This window comes from Pagrus major, chromosome 13, assembly GCF_040436345.1.
Source record: "Pagrus major chromosome 13, Pma_NU_1.0".
Taxonomy (NCBI): domain Eukaryota; kingdom Metazoa; phylum Chordata; class Actinopteri; order Spariformes; family Sparidae; genus Pagrus; species Pagrus major.
The window spans coordinates 11,814,986-11,835,072 of NC_133227.1; the positions used below are offsets into that span (position 1 = coordinate 11,814,986).

The 20,087-nt window shown below is 39.5% G+C and overlaps 1 protein-coding gene across 1 annotated transcript; it reads right to left on the reverse strand.

Moving 5' to 3' along the window:
• Positions 1-370: 370 nt before the first annotated feature.
• Positions 371-13,844, reverse strand: dgat2 (diacylglycerol O-acyltransferase 2). The gene is made up of 8 exons (XM_073478870.1): positions 13,508-13,844; positions 10,872-11,000; positions 10,467-10,574; positions 9,201-9,271; positions 5,940-6,144; positions 4,537-4,711; positions 2,542-2,744; positions 371-1,927 (listed from the first exon to the last, which is right to left on the reverse strand). The coding sequence occupies exons 1-8, from the start codon at positions 13,545-13,547 to the stop codon at positions 1,773-1,775; spliced, it is 1,086 nt and encodes a 361-aa protein (XP_073334971.1). The 5' UTR covers positions 13,548-13,844; the 3' UTR covers positions 371-1,772.
• Positions 13,845-20,087: the final 6,243 nt, after the last annotated feature.

Here is a 20,087-nt window from a genome sequence, read left to right on the forward strand (position 1 = left end):
GCCAGTCAGTAAAATGCTATGTGGTTAAAAATTGTTCAAACCCACAGAACTTTGTAATTGGACGAGACTCCATTGTTATTATAGATGCCAGATATGTCAGATTAGATTTTGGTTTAACAAAAGCATATGAAATTTGATGGAACTATAAATAATGTGTTCTGGGTTTGTATATTTCACTCAGTATAAACATATACTGTAGCCTCAATACAAAATACTGTAAATAATACTGTCATAACATTATTTTAGCAGCTTCTGAATTTGTATATTTAGGGCTGAATCTTGACCTTGATCAAATGACGGACACTTTGTGGAGTAACTTTGAGAAAAGATGTAGCATTGGAAAGAAACAAGACCCAAAAACACACGCATCTCCTTCTGAAAATATACAAAAGTTTAATTTAAATATCAGCAGACAGATGATGCCTTTCATCATATAGACAGGTCTCACCGTTTATTCCTTGCAAATTTATTGCACTTGGATTACACTGCTCTTTATAAGAAGTCACAATGGTGAAACCACAGGAAATTGTTCTTCTAATGACAATCTTATAATTTACCTTCCATCAACATGGCACAAGCTTATTTGTTTTGACGATTCCCAGGATACTCACATATTACTTATTTTACAAAAGTATTAGTGACCCCCCCAAACATGACATAATACCAGGAATAAAGCCGGTATAATCCCTTCCTTTTCAATCATCACCCATTGCATGGTTCAAACAGATCCACTGTACACTGACTGGAATCATCAAACATCAGTATTTCCACCCACATAACCCGATCTTCCTCAACTGCAGCCCAAAATGCTTATAGACACGAGACAACACTGTAGTTTTTGTTGCAAAGACAAAACCACACCCATCCAGACCTGGACACCTTGTAGGACAAGAGAGGGAAATCAAACCAAGCAGCATCATGACCATCTTGAAAAAATCTCATATCAAAGGCATTTTTCTTGAGACAAAAACCTCAGAAGGTAATCAGCGATACAAAAAGTGCATCAGAGATACTCATTGAGGGACAGGCACTAAAACAGGCTTTTTCCTCTACAGAATACAATTAATACTTTATGGCATTAAACAATCACAGGCACATATGTATTTGTGCATTTACAATAGAAATCCACCCTGTAGAATTCCTTTGCTTTCAGCTTTTATACAGTAAAAACACATGCATCTGTTGGGACAGCATAGGTCTTTGGCTCAATTAATCTTTGGGCTTATTATCCCAATAATAAAGTGGTAGCTTCCGTTTGCATTGTTTGTGCAGTTAGCATGTAGTAGGACCTTAGAGAGCTTAGGCAGAATTATACGGATGCATGAGTGAAAAGAGAACATTGGCACTTGGTTTGAGTCCTGCATGTTACCTTCCAGCTCCATCTAGTGGACCTTACCCCCCTCTGCACTGATAAGGCAGTCCAAACTTGATGCCTTCACTGAGAAATGTTAACAGAAACAAAAAAGGCACTTTTTTACATTTGCTGTTTAAACTGAAGACAGCGGCAGGGAGAGGTGACTATTCTCAAACCTGCCATTTCCTGAGAAGGAACAAAGTTTATGCGTGTGTGTGTGTTTCTGTGGGTATGTGTGTGTAACGACACAGAGAGCAAAGGTTTCTTTAGCAAATGTGCTCGTGTGTGGAGTTTGCAGTCCAGAGATAATCCAAACCGGGCACCAAGATTGGACGGGGACAGGGTGGGGAAGGGGGCGTGTGAGGGGGTCTGAAGATGCTGACATAGTTCAGAGCTTTGACAGGAACCTCTCGTCCATTCAATCGATGTACAGGACGTCACTCTCTTTCAGGCCAGACCGGGTCTTGTACTTGTCAAAAAGGCACTGGAGGGACTTGATGTACATCGAATGGTAAATATCCACCATCTCCTCAGTTGGGTCCTCAATTTTTGGCACAGTGATCGGCTCCCCAACTGTAACAGAACAGGAGAGTGTTAAAACAAAGAACTAGAACCATCAGTGTTAGAGGTCATATTAATAAGATTTTTATGAAGACAAATCATTTTTAAAAAAAAAGGCTTCAATAATTAAAAACATGTTGTCAGGTCCAAAATGATTGTTTTGTTCGTCTGCGTAAGAATTCTGACAGTTTGTTTCAGCCAACATTAGCTAGCTAGAAGCTTTAGCAACATTAGTTAGTAATGTTAATGTTAGCTAGGGTTAGCAATGTTAGCGAACGTAAACGTTGCTAACACTAGCCAACTTGAACGTTGCCAACACTAGCCAACATTAATGTTGCTAATTAGCATTAGCAACATTAGCTGGTGCAACAAACCGGCAACCACTTGAGGGGGCAAATGATTTGAACAACAGTGGTGTTGTGACGTGAATGCAATGGAAGGAGGAGACTGGATGCTACATTTAGTGGCTTCATGTTATCAAGAACACCTTCAACCATTAATACACTCTCAAAGCTGGGCAGGGAAAGTAGTGACTTTGTCTATTCAGCTAAACATTGTTAAACTGTACTAAAAAAGCAGAGTATTGTTGACATTTTTTTAGATAACTAATTAGCAGACAAACTTGCCTATGGTGGTGATAGGCTTGCTGTAAGGCACGAAGCCCCAGGAGTTGCCGAAGAAGAGGCCACATCCGTGGAAAATGCACGGGGCGAAGCCTAAGATCTTCTGTAACCTCTTTTGGATAGCTCTCCAGTAGGTCCCCTCCTCGAAGATCACCTGCTTATAGGCATCGTTCTCCCCAAAGGAATACACTGGAACCAGGTCAGACCTGAGCAGACATAGAGAAGGTAACTCAACAGCTGTCCCCTGAATGGACATTTACAAAAGCAACAATACTGTAGGACCATGTCAAGAAGTATGTTTCTGGCAAAGCAGCAGATGTGAACAGATTTCTGAAGTGTCAAGTGTTAGAAACCTAATAAATGTTAAAAAATTAAAAGGTTTTACTTCTAAGGATAATAACTCAGAACTCAGAACTTGTATACAACACTTTCCCCGTGCTGAAACAAACTTTGCAGACATGTTATGTCACCGTTTATATGACCTAAACATTCAGTATGTTTATGGTTGTATCACAGTCATATCTCTGATGACTACCCCGGCTTCTAAAACAATTATCACACTCAAAGGCTCACTTTAATGCACAGCACATCTGTGATGACCACCACACAGGACTGAACGATTTATATTTAATAGGCATGTCTCTACATGAAGAAAGCTCAAGTTGCCACACACACACACACACACACACACACACACACACACACACACACACACACACACACACACACACACACACACACACAGGAAGTCACTTTTGCTGTGGCTTTTTATGTGCAACGTGCCAATTATCATGAATCAGTTGAGCTCACTGTTCACGTAGGTCACGTAGTTTCCAGTTGCTAAATCACAGACATTAATCATTTTGTGTGGGTCATTGCTGAACAGCTACTGTACATATTTTTGTCTTGGCAAAGTACAACAATTATAACTGACCAAGATCAGTTGTCAAGCTTAAAATTCAGCATTTAACCACTGGCACAAACATTTTGAGTGTTTTTAAAAATTAACTTGTGGTAAGTTTATTTCTACTCGATATCATCATTTGTGGATGTTCTTCATACATTTTCATTAAGCTGTCCTTGCATAGAGCGTCGGTGTTTGCCAACCTTTTTGGCTTGTGGCCTTTTCAAACAATACAAAGTCAACTGGCGACCACTCATCAACGGTTACATACTTCTGTGAGCTCATTATTTACCTTCTCACAATGTTTAATTTGACTATTTTTACAAGAACCGCAATGATCCAGTATTTTATCTACAAACTCCCATGCGGCCCATCTCCAGATGCCCCGAGATCCCCCAAATTCTCTCATTTTTGGGTGAACTTTTCCTTTAAAGCCTTTTTTATATATACATATATTGTATTATACATTAACTTACTTGTCAGCTGTTATTCAACTGATTACGACATCGAATCCTATTTTTCAAGCAGCCAGTCCGAGCTGTAAATGTTCCAGAGGGAGAACTCAGAGTGACCTCGATTCACAGTCTGGGCTTAGCTCAGCTGGAATGCTAACCTATTTGTTATGAATTAAGTTCTGCATAACTGCATGTCTTTTCTAACCAGCTCTAAGCTTCTTTAGACAAGGTGCACCCCGAGATCCACAGCTACACTCGAGAAGGAATCACACTTGTTTGGGTTAGCGAGACAAACCGGGTCCACCTCCCTTTATAGTACAGTTTGTTACAGTGATAAAAGCACAGCTGAGCTCAGCCTAATGCCAGCTCACACAGTCTGACCTTTCCAAAAAAGTACTGCAGGCCAAAAAGAGCCCAAAGCCTTGTGAGGGACAACACTGCACATTCATTAAAGATTTGGAAATGCTCCCTGTGAGGTAATTTCAGCTTTTCTGTGAGTAATAATCTTGGGTTTATTCATTCCACTGAGTCACTACGGCCCTCAGAATGATATGTCGTGTCAAAACAGATTTTGGTCAAGGCTGTGTTTTGTCGCTGCCGCACGTGTCCTTGTGTGTGAAAGTTGTGCAGCCGGCTCACCCTTTCTGGAGGGCCAGCCTCACAAAGCCTTTCCGTTTCTTCAGGGTGACAGAATTCACGCCTGGAGCACAATGCAGAGACTCTGCCGCTCCTCCCACAACGATGACCACGGCATTTCCCGTCCCGTTACGTGACAGCAAGTAGTCGATGGAGTTCTTGTTCACTGGGCAGATACCTGAGAGGGAAGCGAAGGATGTGGACAGATGATTAAAAGGTGCAGAAGAGAAGCCAAGAGGGAAACGCAGCACATGTATTTGTACTACTGAGTTTGTTTGTCTTTATGTCTTTTCCTGTACATTTCTCCCTTAAGTCATTGTTTCTTTTTACTGATCTATAATGTATTTTTTCTTATGTGCACTGAAATAAGATTAAAAAAATAAATAAATAAATAGACTTAGGTCAAGTCTGTTTACATTGGTAATACTATGCAGGAGCCAAAACTGCCTTTTTTAATAAATTTATAAAAGAATATTTTGACGTCTTCTCAACCGGGTCAAATACTGGCTACAAATAATATAGTTCCCACTCTTTTTGGACTCTTCTTAATTGCATTGCTCTATAAAACATACAAGTCTTGCACCAAAATAATCCAACATTAGACAAAATCCCTTGGCACAGGACTAGTATTACCTGGGGGTGCCAATTCTGCCATGTTTGTCATTTATCAAGTAAAAATTCCACCTCAAATTAGTGTATTGCCCCAAACACAGAGGTCATGTGATAATATCAGTCCTGTGTGAATTGGCATCTTGTGATTTGGGGTAATATTTTAATTTAAGGGCGCAAAATGTAAGAATCTGGGTTCAAAACATTCAAAGCTTCACTAAAATGATCAACAGACTGTGAAGGAACAGTTGCTTTCTGCCATTTGTTTTTTTAAGTACGAATTGTTACATTCAAGCGCAGCCACAAAGCATCTGTTACTTGATCTAAATGCGCTGCAAATGTGCTCTGCTTCTGAAATGTTGACGTTAATTAAGAGCCTTGACTCCATATCCAGGAGATAATGTCAGTAAATCCAAGTAAGACTTTGCTTAATCCCATGTGAATGCGCCAAAAACGAAACACAAATGGAGGGAGGTCATTTCTAAATCGCATGAGGTCCACTGGTTGTAGTAGTCTTGTGCAAATAGGGCTGAGGAAACATTCTGAGACAATATGTACAATAACCTGTAGTAACCTGAGTATGTATGTACCATATCTGTGGGCAAAGATGAAGCCTGAACAGCAAACAGCCCTCAGAACAGATCAGTTAACTCTATCAATCAGCACAATCAGCAGATCCATGTAAACAGAAGCTATTTCAGCTGTACAATAGGACAAAGGTCCACTCTCAAGCAGATACAGTTATGAACTTTATCAGACGTTAAGAGTCGACTCCACGGCTTCTCAGACCATCTCACCTCCAGACATCAGGTAGTCTCGCAGGACGGGCAGGCGGAAATTTCCTGCCAGCGTTGCCAGGGAGGGCTTGATGCCCGGGAACTTCTTGGAGAAGCCTGTGGCCTCCGTCCCAAAGTTGCAGAAAGCGCCAAAACAGAAGATGCCGTGAGGATGGTAGCCAAATATGTAGTTCCGGTTGGGCAGCAGGTTATGGGTTTTAATTAGCTGGAGGACAAAAAGACAAAGAGGAGTAGTGTGAGGCTGATTTCCATATGAGGGGCACACTGCGAGGAGAAATGTCATGTTGGTGACCAATATGGCTGAAAGGCTTGAGAACAGAAGCTGTGTGTTATTTCCACACTAAATACTTATCATGCACATTATCTAAACACTGTACTGTATTCTAAACTCATGCTGGGTGTTTGACTGGTTCCCGTCTGCATGTGTTTTTTCCTTTATTTATTGCGTTGTGCAAAAGTAGCACTGTTTCTGAGATGAGATGAAAAAAAAGGATCCAAGGCACCTTTTCATGAAAAGAAAAAAGGTTAGAAAGACTTTATGACTATTTCATTCTGAAAGGTTAAATTTTACTTTAAAGTATTTAAAAAAGTAAAATTATCAACAGAATGAAGAAATAAAAGTTTTGACATCTATGTATGTTGAGTATTATTTTTGTAACTTTTTAACTAAGTAAATTTACTCAAGTACAATTTTGAGGTTCTTTTGAGGTACTACACTCCAAATATTGTACTTTTTACTCACTACATTGATTTGATAACTTCAGTGTCCTTGTATATTGCATGCTGCATCAGACCTAACACAGCACATTATTAAATCATTTTATCTGCATCAGATTAAAAAAAAATAATATACATATAGTACACACATACAAGTAAATTCATGGATAATTTTACTTTTATTGGTTCTTTGGTTATTGGACACTTTAAGACTTTTACTAAAGAACTATTCATATGGGTGTCTTTCACTTTAACCTAAGTGCCAAGTTTTATCACAATCTCTTTATCTTAACTCGAGTATGACTTTTGGGTACTTTTTAAAACACTATAAATAGTAGGAATCTGAGGCACAGTTTGTTTAAGTAGAACAAGGACATCCTTATCAGCTCAGGCCCGACATGACTCTCTGCTCATTTGCAGTCATAAAATAATGACCCAGCAAACATGTTGAGCACCTGTTCAGGCTGGCAGCAATAAACTTTAAACACTCAGCATTATTTTAACCTCTGTGGTTTCATGTTGTAAAGCTGCAGAATCTCACAGAAACTTTGCCTGTGCTCTGCTCTGCTCTGCACTGTAGACCTAGATCCATCACAATGTGTACACAAAGCTGCCTCAGTAGCTACTCAAACACAACGGTTGCATAAGCACATTAGCAGAGGAGATCACATTCAGGATCCCCATAGTACCACAGGACTCCACCTGGCTGGTATGGCAGGTTTAAGGAGGGTTACAGTGGGATGAGAGAGATGACAGAGGTGTAGACAGCAATTAAAACCATGTATAATGAGTGGAGACAGCAGAGAGATGGCAGCTGGGTGACAGTCACTGGATATTGTAACCAAAAAGCACTAATATTACAGAAGAGTCTTTGTTTGTAGCGTTGAAGGCAGTCATGCAGGCGTTCACATAACTGTTTTCATAAGAGTCACACTCCAGACTTCTTACAGTCCTCTCTTTGATTTTGACGTTGGTTTGGACTTTGACCAGTTTGCTTCCAACTCACTTAAATAATAGTCATCTGTTCATGCTAGACACATAACTCCTGCCTGACAACCAGTTGATGCCGCTGCAGATACTTTCTAGGTATTTTTGGCTAAATTATAACTTAATGCAACCTTAACTGATTTATTTATATATATCTCAAGATATGAACCGTCAATTAGGACTCAGCCCGAGTCAGTAACTAATAACTAACATTTCAACACTGACAGGAAGCTAAACATTTGCACAAAAGCAAAAGTTGAAAAGCAATATTAATAATGTAAAGGTTTCTTAAAGCCAGCTGGTATCAAACTCCTGGGTGACAAAAGAATGATCTAATCAACCTGCTGAGACAAACAAACGGCTAGATCAATGCGATGGACAAAGTTCAGCTGCAGAGAGAAGGACTTCAGAGTTAGACAGCCCTGTTGTCTTTCTTCCCTCCATATGGCTGATAAGCTCATCAACACCTGGCAGAGCATTTCTCCTTACACTGAAGGGATTTATCACACTGCTATCACAGGGAACATGTTAAGTAAAGAAATGATGACTCAAACCAGCTGTATGAAAGCCTGTGTTTCATTAGCATTATGAGGGACAAAGAAAAGCCTTAAGCAACAGTAGAAACACATTCGATTTGACAACCAAACAAATAATCAATTGTTTTGTTTATAAAATGCCACAAAATGTTGAAAAATGTCCATCACATTATCCCTGTACCATAGGTGACATCATAAAATGTCTTTTTTGGTCTAAAACCCACATATATTCAGTTTACTAACAAGACAAATCAAATAACATGGAGTAAATATTTTCTTGGAGCTGCTGGAGCAGAGAATGTTGGTATTTTTGCTGAGAAAAATGACCAAAAACAATGAATCAATTATCAGAAGACTTGCTGATTATTTTTGTGGTGATCCACTAATCGATCAGTCCTTGCACATCTAATCTGTATGAAAGTAATGATTCAATAAAATCATATGACTGCTGACTGAATCAAGCACATATCCACACACTCCAACCTTGACTTTTGGCTTCTACCCTGAGTCATGCACTGCTACTGTACAGGGCTTTACTGTACGTGTCCCGGTTTGCGATAACGCTCCCTCCTACACCCTGAGCCAGGGGTGTCCTCCCATCTAAAGATGCAGCAGTGAGTACCTGAGGGAAAAACAAGCTGAGCACTGCTCCTTAGCCTATCAGGTAGGACAAAGTCTAAAACTCCGCACCAACGTCAACCCTCATCATAATCAACATGGGGCAAGGAACAGCCTGGAGACGGACTGATACCCGATCCACCCCCGATAAGCTTATCTATAAGTCAAACCTATGCATGACTGGAAATGAACTGAATCATATCATACAATACCAACCATCCTAAGGAAGAGTTAGAAGAATTAAGTTTACATTTTGTGTGCACAAAGCCACACAAGTTTTCATGGTTCATTTCGACTGGTTGCAACCCCAACATCTTCATTCCTCTACTGATCTCTTGACGTTTAAAGTTTGGGGCTGGATAAATTAGCAATGCTACAACAGCAAACTGACAAAGTTACCTACCCTGATTGGGAAGTAGTCCCGGAAATATGTCCACACTGTCCAACTCCTCACCCAAGACGACCTCCTGCCACCTGAGGAGAACATTACAGATCAGATATCACATTATCACATCAAAAATAGAGCTGCAACTAACATTTATCACCTCCACCAATGAGGTTATGTTTTCAGCCTTTTGTCTGTTGGTTTGTGAACAGGATTACACAAACTACTCAACGGATTTCCACAAATCTTGGATGAAGGATGGGTCTCAGCCCAGAATAGAGCCTGTTAACTTTTGGTGCGGATCAGGATAAAGAAGAACAAGACTTTTTTCTCACTTTCTTTAAAATTGCTAGGGCCATTCTAGTTTTCTTAGGTGATTTGAACATTAACCTGCCAGCTATCATGCATGTTAGCATGCTATCCGCCAGCATGCTAACATGCTCAAGATGGCAATGCTAACATGCTAATATTAAATAGGGATATGTTTACTATGTTCACCATCTTTGTTTAGCTTGTTAGCATGCTATCAGTGGCGAAATAGCATTAAACACAAAGTACAGCTGAGGCTGATAGGAATGTTGTTAGTTTTGAAGGTAAGTCTCGATTCAGCACCAAATTTCAATTTCATTTCAAATTTCGAAATGACAAAAGCCAGCCTCAGTGTGGTGCGAGAGAAAAAGTCAGTAGCATGTGTTGTCTGAGAATTTCTCAGGAATTTTGGTGCCAAATTTTGTGCCAATCCATGGAGCAAGTGTTGAGTAAGTGACAACTTGAGGACAGTGAGGTTCATCCTCTGAGAACCATGAATGTCTGTGCAAAGTTTTATGACAGCCCATCCAGTAGTTTTGACCTCAGTGAAGGACCAACCGACTAAAAGTCTGATATGGTTTTCCACGGCTCAGAACAGCCTATACCCTCTTTGAGTCAGCACAAAATGATCTTTCTGATATGAACACTTTGCGAGCTAAACACCCTCTAAACATAATGCAGTCATTGTTGGTGCTAATCATTACATACCCAATGCTTATGCAATAAGGATCTCAGTGCATTCATTCATGTGCTGTCACACTTTTTCACACAATTTAACTAGTGACCAGCGGAACCGCTGTAGACCCAAAAATGCGTCATTCAACCAAATTTCCGGAAAATTACGACCAAAAGCTTTTGATATGTCACGCCTTTATATTAAGTGAAAAAAATTCATCATCATCATCAGACCAGTGATTTTTCTTCACATTAGGTCAACATTGAACTATTAGTTAACAGAGATTACTGATGTCTTGCCTTGTTTTGGGGTGTTCCAGTCAACAATGAGCCAGGCGGTGTACATGGCAGCAATAAGCCAGCAGTCGGTGCAGAACATGTAGATGAGCAGCAGAGTGCAGGCAGCACCTGGAGTGACAGAGAGAGACTGTACAATCAGACATTTGAAAAGAAATGTCTGTCATTCTTAAATACCGACAAATTAATTATATACACGCTAAATGATTCTCTTCAGGGGAGGAGGGTAATCAGGAGTCGGAGACAAGAGTGCGTGTTTGTGTGTGTTTGTGTGTGTGTGTGTGTGTGTGTGTGTGTGTGTGTGAGAATAGCTCAGAGATCTGACCTCCTTATGACACTAATGAGACTAGGTTTCTTTGCTTTCCTATGGCTTAAGTGAAATGCACACACACAAACACACTCACTCACCCAGTGCTAAGAAGCTGATGACCCACTGCAGCACTGAAATGACCTGCAGATGTTTCTCCATCTTGGATCTGCACGGCCAGAACGCCACGGGCAGGTCCTGCAGGGCAGAGAGGATGCTGGAGCCGGTGCCTGGAGACAAATGAGACAACAGAGCATTAAAAAAAAAGAAAAAGTAAAAAAGAGTTTTATTAACACTGTCAAATATCAAATGTGAGGATTATGGAAGACACAGTTACCAAAGTTTCAAGAAGCATTTTGTGATAAATCAAACTGCAAAGATAGTTAACACGCTCCTAGTAGTAATACTTTGCTAATCCTGTGTGGGCTAAACCAACTCAAAAGGTAGACGTCAGACAAAACAGATTTCCTAGAACGCAGTCAAACAATGCAACAACGCAGCCCCACATTAACAAACATTTGAGCCACAGCCGAAAACCTCCTCTACTCACCAGCTCTGTTCAGTCACCAGCCCATGCAGCTACAAGTGAGGAGACTGTGCACCGACTGGCAGCGTAAAGTAACGGACACATTAAGAGCCACTAAAGCTAGTCAAGCTCATACCGGTGTGAGCCAATAAGGAGGAAGATCTCCCCTCCAGGAAAACACTGTCGTCTAATCCCATGGGTACACACTGAAAATAACCCAGCACACACCAGGCTGCTGGTTTTACCTGTAAACTATGATGCTATGACTCCTCAAAGGCCATCGCTGCTTGAATCAGTGCCAGGGACTGATGGAGGCAGACGGAGAGTTGGCCAGGATACAATCAGTGATGGCTCCCACTGTGAGCCAGATCAAACTGGTCACCACAGAGAGGAGGTACACAGTCTTGTCTTGTGGCTGTCTGTGAAAGAGCATCCTGCTCCTGGCTGATATGTGAACGCTGCTGCAGGACTTAAAACGTTCCGCTTAAGGAAATGTGCTCCAAAAGGCAAACACTCGATCAATATAACTGCCTCAATGATTCATCTCTAGCTGCATAGTCGGCTTAAAGGATAAGTTCACAATTTACAGCGACCTATAACCCTTTCAATGTACGTACAGTATAGGAAAGTCAGTGTTGTTTAAGCCTAAAATGTTAAGCTGCCACTGTGACACATGTGGACAGGTTCCTGAGCTGTCACCAGTATCAGCTCATTGACACTTCGTGATCAGTCTGACCCCACACAGCAAACAAGTGTCATCTAGGAAACAGAGGAATCTACCACCAAAGCAGACAATCCATTTCTGTACCAGAACAGCCTTTCAAATTAAAAGTTCATTAATTTTCCCACAAAAACATCACAAGTTCACATTGAGACATTTGCAAATGATTCTTCATTTAGCCTACATTTTTATTTGAAGTTCAACTTCAACTGCAGAAAGAGGCAACACATGCAAAAAATGTTTTAAAAAAATGATTACAATATTAATATTTGAAAATTTGAAACTGTTTCAATACTTATTCTCTGCAGTATTGATAGGCTCGTACCAGCTGAGCTTTCTCGCTCTGTCTTCTGTCCAACAGTGAGTTGACACATTATTTTAAAGGCTTAAGAAAAAGATTGTTTCTAAAACACAATGCGATATCTGATGTTCACTACAGTCTTTCTGCTGTTCTCTGTTACTGGTCAAGTAAAGAAAAGTCATATCTCGTTGTCATTTTTCCAGCCTTCTTATATTAAGCTATCTTTTGATAAAAATCTAAAATCTTATCCCCTCAATGTTGTGTCAGGTTTTCCCTATAGTATCGAACATTGTGTCTAATACTGGTATTTTTTAAGGTAATGTATCGAAGTTAGAAATTCTAGAAACCTATCTCGACAACACCAGATCACAAAAAACACAACCTTGCAAAAACAAAACCTTGCAAAACCTGAAGCTGCTCAATGTGGTCCTGAATCCATATCATTCACATATGTTGATCTACATATATCTGAAATTTGGTCATCATAAAAAGTATGAACTGTGATTGTTTTTGGTCTGACTCTATTCTGTACACACATCGACTGCATGTCTGTCCATTCTGGGAGAGGGACCCCTCTTCTGTTGCTACTCCTGAGGTCTCTGTAACTTTTTCCCTGTTAAAGATGTTTTTTAGAGAGTGTTTCCTCATTTGAATCAAAGGTATTAAAGACAGAGGATGTTATATGGTGTACAGATTGTAAGACAAACAGTATTATGTCTATAACAATTAAATTGACTTGACTTCTGACTTCAAAGCAGTGGCATAAACAGTCACAGAGCACAAATCAAACACTGTAATAATAATATTCAGTAGTAAATCTATAACTCTGCATTGTAAAGTATCAAATCTCCAATAGTATCACCTTCAGTAGAGCCTGCAGGGATCATACAGCTTAATTTAATTCTAGCGTTTTAATGATGTTTGACATTTTTGAAAAAAAAAATGTGATTTTTGGTTTTCTGTTGCATTTCTGCAGTAATTCTCTCAAATTATCTCCGTTATAATAAAGATTCGGATATTTCTGAACGTAAGTTAAGTTTGTTGATGTTAAAAAGTGTTTAAACAGCAATAAAAAAAACAGCCTGACAGATCAAACTGGCATGTGGAGTGAGTTTAACCTGACCTCCGCCTCCTGATTTGTTTGCGCGCCTGTGTGTGTGCCTCCTCCAGCCGGCTGAACGCGTCTTACCTTTGAGCACGCCAGAGTACGCAGCCAGAATGGTCTTCATAGCTGATGCTTCTTGGATGGTGAGGGTGCCCGAAAGAGAAAAAGTCAGATGTTTTGCTGGCTGTCAGGTCCGGCCCTACAGCTCCTCTGTCACCGCTGCTTTCTACTGCAACCGGCTGCAGAGCAGAGCGGGCATTTAATGAGTGCGGGGAGGAGCCACGCACAACCGAGACAGCAGCAGAGGAGTGCGTGAGTGTGAGCGTGAGGGATGAAGTAATGTGCCAAGGCGCCCGGACACAGGAGTCCTCCCTGATCAGCAACACATAGGTCTGCAGGTGGGAACCAGGAGCATGAGTGTCCCCGCGGAGCCTCTCTCTCTGTATTTATGGGTGAAGTCACGTGGGTCAGCAGTGGGTCAACTGTGAACAACAAGCAGCAGTGACCATCAGCCCTGCCTCACCTGTCAACAAGCCTGTGTGTCGGATGAGACACATCTGATGTATTTCATTGTAACAGTCACATTTAAAGATTTTGACTGTGCCACATGTATGAACATGGTGTAAAAAAGTATATTTTCTTTTAGATTTTTGGGTTTTTCCACATACAGTATGTGTCATATTCTACTTTACCTGCTATGAGACCACAATCATTTATTTACCAATGAGGACAGGGTTATTTGGATTGCTACCAGTCTTTTCCTCGTCCTTATGTAATTTTGTCCATTGGTTGGTCTAATGTCCTAAATAACAATACAATTTACAAGTAGCATCAGTTTTTATTATCAGTCATTATTTTGAGGTCATAAGTCATTATTTGAGCTAGTTTCTTATTACTTTGGGTTTCTAAGCGCATTTATTTTGTTTCTCATTATCTTGAGTTAATGGCATTATTTTTTAGATGCTAAGACATTATTTTGAGAGCGTTTCTTATTATAATGACTTACATGATCTTTTTCTTTTCATCACATTGGCGTAAATGGGTTTCCATATTATTTAGTGCCTAACTTATAATATCCTATAATATTTGAACCCTAACAGTATGAACTTGGGTAAAATCAGTCATACAATCCTTGGAACGAGGCTGCTGTTGGGAAACACCAATATCAGTGGGACATTAGTGATTTAATCATGTCTAATCTACCTTAATGTTTCCTTTCTGTTATTTCAGACTCAAATGGCTCTTCTGGCATTGATTGTTCGTTATAATCCAGTTTTATAATGATGTGATGAGTTCAAGTGTCCAGTTCAAGTCTAGGATTTGCTGCTAGCTCTTAAATGATGTCTTTATGTGAAATGCAATGCCTCAGTTAATCTCACCTGTTTACACCTGTTTTTAGTGTCCCATGCTCTTATATAAGTCATTCTGTGTACGGACTTCTGTATCTGTAGAGCAGATACCAAATCATCTAGAGATATGACCTTGTTATCATGCAAGCTTCCTTTCTGTATTTGCTCAATAAGCAGTCACGTTTGTCTTAATACAACTTTATGTGTTGAAAATCTCATTCATAAAAAAACATAAAGCTACTTTTGTTACTGGTGACTCATGGAGCATTCTCTTCTGTCTCAGGCTGACTGCTGTATATCAAGACAATGTTATTTGATTGATGAAAAAAAGCATCTTTTACAAAACACAACTGCCCTCACATAATATCAGAGAGAGGTTTAATTTGTTGTACTGGTACCAAACCTATGTGGGCAGCTGTGGGTTGCAATGTTTACGTCCACAGAGGCTGCCATCTGTTCAAGCTTCCAGGTAACTCCTACAGAGACTGAGGCTGCCAGCAGACACTACAGGGACACCAAGCTATAGAGCCTGCTGAAAGTGGACACAGAACTGATGAAGAGCTAAAGCGAGGTATAGTCAGTGTTGGAAGAAGAAGGATACTCATATCTTTTACTAGTAAAAGTACCAATACAGTACTTGTAAAAATACTCCAGAACAAAAGTCCTGCATTTTAAATACTACTTCAGTAAAAGCACAGAACAAAAATGACTTTTTCTGCTGAAAAATGTCCAGTGCGACTAATATTGGCCATATATTGTATTCTACATTTCTAGATTAATACTGTCGCATCAGTGCACAAGTTGTGTTTTAGCCTATCAAAAGGTTACTGAAGCTAGAATCAGGTGGTTAGGTCCAGTGGTTTCCAAACTAGAGGTCCGGCCCCCTCCAAAGGGTCACTAGATAAATCTGGCAGTGAGAAAATTAATGGGAGAGAAACTTGGCAAAGGACCCCAACTAGACATGCCTTTTTTGTTCAGACCCACAACTCATAAAAGCTTAATCTTCATCTTCTCTAATGCATTTTGTACAGCTTTACCCTTAAAGCCACTTTTAAGTGTAAAATAAAAATAATAATAAAACAAACAGTAACTATAGCTGTCAAACAAGTGTACACTGTCAGAAAAGAAGATTCATATTTGTACCTTTAGGGGTAGATCGACTTGTCACTAGGGCAGTACCCTTAAAGGTACAGCTGTAGTACCCTTGAAATTGGGTACTTATTTGTACCCATGTGATTTGTACCTTAAGGAGCCCAGTCTTGTACCTCTGTACCTTAATTTCAGGGGATAAAAATCGATCTTTTAAAAAGGGGATGTTTAGAAAAAAAAGATACATATATGTACCTTATACTCATTGAGAATATATATGTTCATTTTTGGCCCTTAAATGGTACACATAGTTACTTTGAGGGCCAATGTTTAGTCCCAGGGGGACGGTAGTGTAGATTGCACCTTGGGGGACAGAAATTGACTCCTAGTGTGCCCTTATTTCTGACAGCGTGATGCAGTATTTCCCCCTAAAATGTAGAGAAGTAGAGGGAGAAAGTAGCAGAAAATGGTACCACTCAATTAAAGTACAAGTACCTCAAAACTGTACCTAAGTAAGGTACTTGAGTAAATGAGCTTAGATACTCTCTTACACTGATTATGATCAAGCTTTGTATTAACTCGGCCTGAAGTCTTAAGATTCAAGTCTTGAGTCAAGTCCCAGGTCTGAATGTAACAGAATGCAACTTAAATCTACAGAACAGAAGCCATGCTGACTCAAAGAGAGGCCAAAAATAATTTAACATCCATATTCCTGGAATTCTGACACCTCACTGTAAGGAAAACATTGTTACAAAAGCCTGAATGAACCATTAAATGAATAATCACACACTCAGGTCTTAGCTTGTGTGTTGAGGATTCTGCTGAAGTCACGACTCCCAAATGTCTCGGCCCCAGTCCACGTCCTCACCCCATATGACTCTATCAAATTAAATATAAAGACCAGTCTCTACTGGAAACATCTTTTGCACTTTGTATCTAATGCGGTTCATCCCAAAAAGTTGAACTGATAGCAGGTATCTAGTGGGACCATGCCAAAGAATCATAACTGCATTTGGATGAAATCAGTCATACAGTCCTTGACATGAGGCTGCTGTTGAGAAATGTCAACATCTAACATCAGTGATATAATCATGCAATTTTGGCCACCTCTAATATCCTCTATGTTCTCTTCCTGTTAATTTCAAATGTCAATTAGACATTGATTCTTCTCCATATCCAATGTAGTCATTATGTGATGAGTTCAAGTCTTTAAATGATGTCTTGCGTAACTCTACTGTATCTGTAGGGCAGATACCAAATCATCCATAGATAGGACTTTGTTATCATGGGAGCTTCCTTTCTGTATTTGTTTTACTAAAGGACTCAGTAATTAGTCATATCTTTTGTCCTCATATAACTTAATTCTTTCAAACAAAATTCAAAATTGTAATTCATTAAAAAAAAAAAAAATCAAGCCCCCGTTGGTATACAGTACATGTTTATTATGACTTCAGGGACTGGAACTCCATTTATGATTTGTTTTCCTTCAAGAAAAAGAGGAGATTAGATATGACCCAAAGGATTCAGTGAACACAGGGCCCCGATTCTTTTGTACTTTGGCCACTGTCTTCAAAAATAAGTCAATAATGTTGTTAGCCTGGCCTCACTCACACCCACCAGAGAGGAATGAGTGACCGTACAATTATCAGCTGTGAGCAGCTTTGTCCATACAACAACTCTAATGTGACATATGAATACACTCCCAATAACAATAATGTCCTTAATATCATGACACAAAGCCTGGCCCACTGACTTCCTATCAATTCTGTCTTGTTGTGATTGGTCTGTTCTGATTATGATTAAAGACTGTCAATATAAGAGAATCTACTCATCTTAATGTCCCTATCAACTTTATGACTACAGCACTGTTAACTCCATGACAGTCTTCGCCATTGACAGGTTCCATGACAGGTTGGCCCGTCTTTTCCAGAATTGTATTTACGCACCATCACATACTCATCACTGGTTTACTGGTGACTGGTTTCAGCTGGTGTAAGATGCCTATAGATGACCTGGGTGAAGGTGAAGAGTCACATTCATTTTCCATTTGTCAGCGTTTTGTTTTAAATGTAATATTTTCCCAATTTGTCTCTTTGGCATCACATCACTGCTGTAATTTTTTCTTTCAGTCAGCATTTTTATCAGCCCAACACACACACACACACGTCTCGTCCAGTCTGTGATGAAATGATTGGGGCATTGGCAGTCATTTGGTTTTGTAATATCAGAAGCCTGCCATCTCGTATAAAAAGTGTCTGCCAAAGTTCGCAGACAGTCTTATCATTTGGGCACGATTCAAACCAGACACATTCACCTTTTAATGTGGAATTTAGACTTGAATAAAACAATAAATATAGACGTATATTCATATTTGCTGATCATGTTTGATCTACAAACAGTAAGAGGGGATGTTCTCAGATCTGTATCTGCATTTTTACTTAAAAGTACAAAAGTATTGGCATCAAAATATACTTCAGGTACAAAAAGTGAAAGTACTCATCATGTAAATTGGCTAATGTAATGTTATATTATTGGATTTTGGTTATTGGTGCATTAATAACAGTGTGCCTCACTTTAACATAAAGGCTGGTTAAGGTGGTTCAACTACTTAATATATGTTGGGTAGCTTGTGAATTTCCCCATGAGGATCAATAAAGTTTTATCTTATCTGTATCATAACTATCGTCAATTACATTTTGCATTGCTAAAATTTATATGCAAAGTAACTTACTGAAGCTGGCAAATAAATGAAAGTGGAGTTAAAAGTACAATATATGCCTAATTTCAGTTGTAGCTGAGAAGTATAGAGTAGCAGAAAATGGAAATACTCAAATAAAGTAGCTCAAAAATAGTGCTTGAGTAGGGATGCACCGATGCATCGGCCGACCATCGGCATCGGCCGATGTTCGGCTAGTTAACTGCCATCGGCCATCGGCAAAAAAAGATTACATTCACCGATGGCAGTGGCCGATGTTTATGTTGATTTAAATGTCGCATGAACGCTGTGCTCGGGAGGAACCTTTCTATTTTCCTTTTTTTGGGGGGGGAACATAACTATGCCCACAAGAGGGCTATTTTTCAGAAAAGAACTTGTCATGTTAATTACCGTAAGGTTAATGTCAACTAAAAATTGATATTAAAGGTTGTTTTTGTTTCATAAATTTGTCTCATTTAATTTGTGCTAATTAATAGTATGATGAAGAGCTGAAAGACATTTAAAATAGTTCAGTAATGTTTCTGTGGCACCAAAAACGAAATAAATAACAAAAAGAAAAAACATCGGCATCGGCCATCGGCCATGTTGTTATTTTAAACATCGGCATCGGCATCGGCCCAGAATTTCACAATCGGTCAAAATCAAGCAAATCTGCAATCAAGCAGCTTGAGTAGATGTACTTTGTTACTTTCCATTCCTGTCTACATATAACCAAAACCACCGTCAACCCCAGTTTAGTTCATGTTGAGGTGATTCATCAAAGTCAACTTTGATGGGAATGCACATCTTATTCATCTTAGTAATTAAAATAGATTTGAGGATTTAAAACATTAAAAAATTAAGAATTTGAAGAAACAACAGACTTGATGTTATGTCAATTACGTCTATGTACTGTGTTGCTGAGATGTCTCTTTAAGCTAGCATGCTAACCAGCTAGCCCCAGGTCGAAAAAGCCTCTTTCTCCAAAGTGCAAACACTAACACTCACACGCAGTCCTGCTAGCTGCACGTGCTAGCTGCACGGCTAACGGTGCTAACAGGCTAACAACACCTACAGTCATGGATGTATAAGCAGAATACAGTTAGGAGTTATTCGTTTGGCGTATGAATTCAACAGGTAGTGAAGTCTTACACATTGCACCTTTAAAGATCTATAATGTATCTGTGTTTTTTCATGTTTAAAAAGTCTTGAGTTCTCATCGCTTTTCAGACAGTTTTAATACCTTACAAGGCAGATATTAAAGGAATAGTTCAACCCATGGTTTCAAAGCAGAACATTGCATTGTAACATGGTGATTCATGTTATTCACCTTACCTGTTAGTCCTCTGTGTTATTAATACCACTCTCATATAAGTTAAATATGAGGATAAAGTCAGGAGATGGTACTTTAAGCTTAGCCTAAAAACTGGAGCCAGGGGTTAATGTAAAATCTTAATCTGAAAAGCAACTAGTAGCTATAGCTGTGAAATAACTGTTGTGCAGTAGAAAGTGCAATATGTCCTCCTGTTAA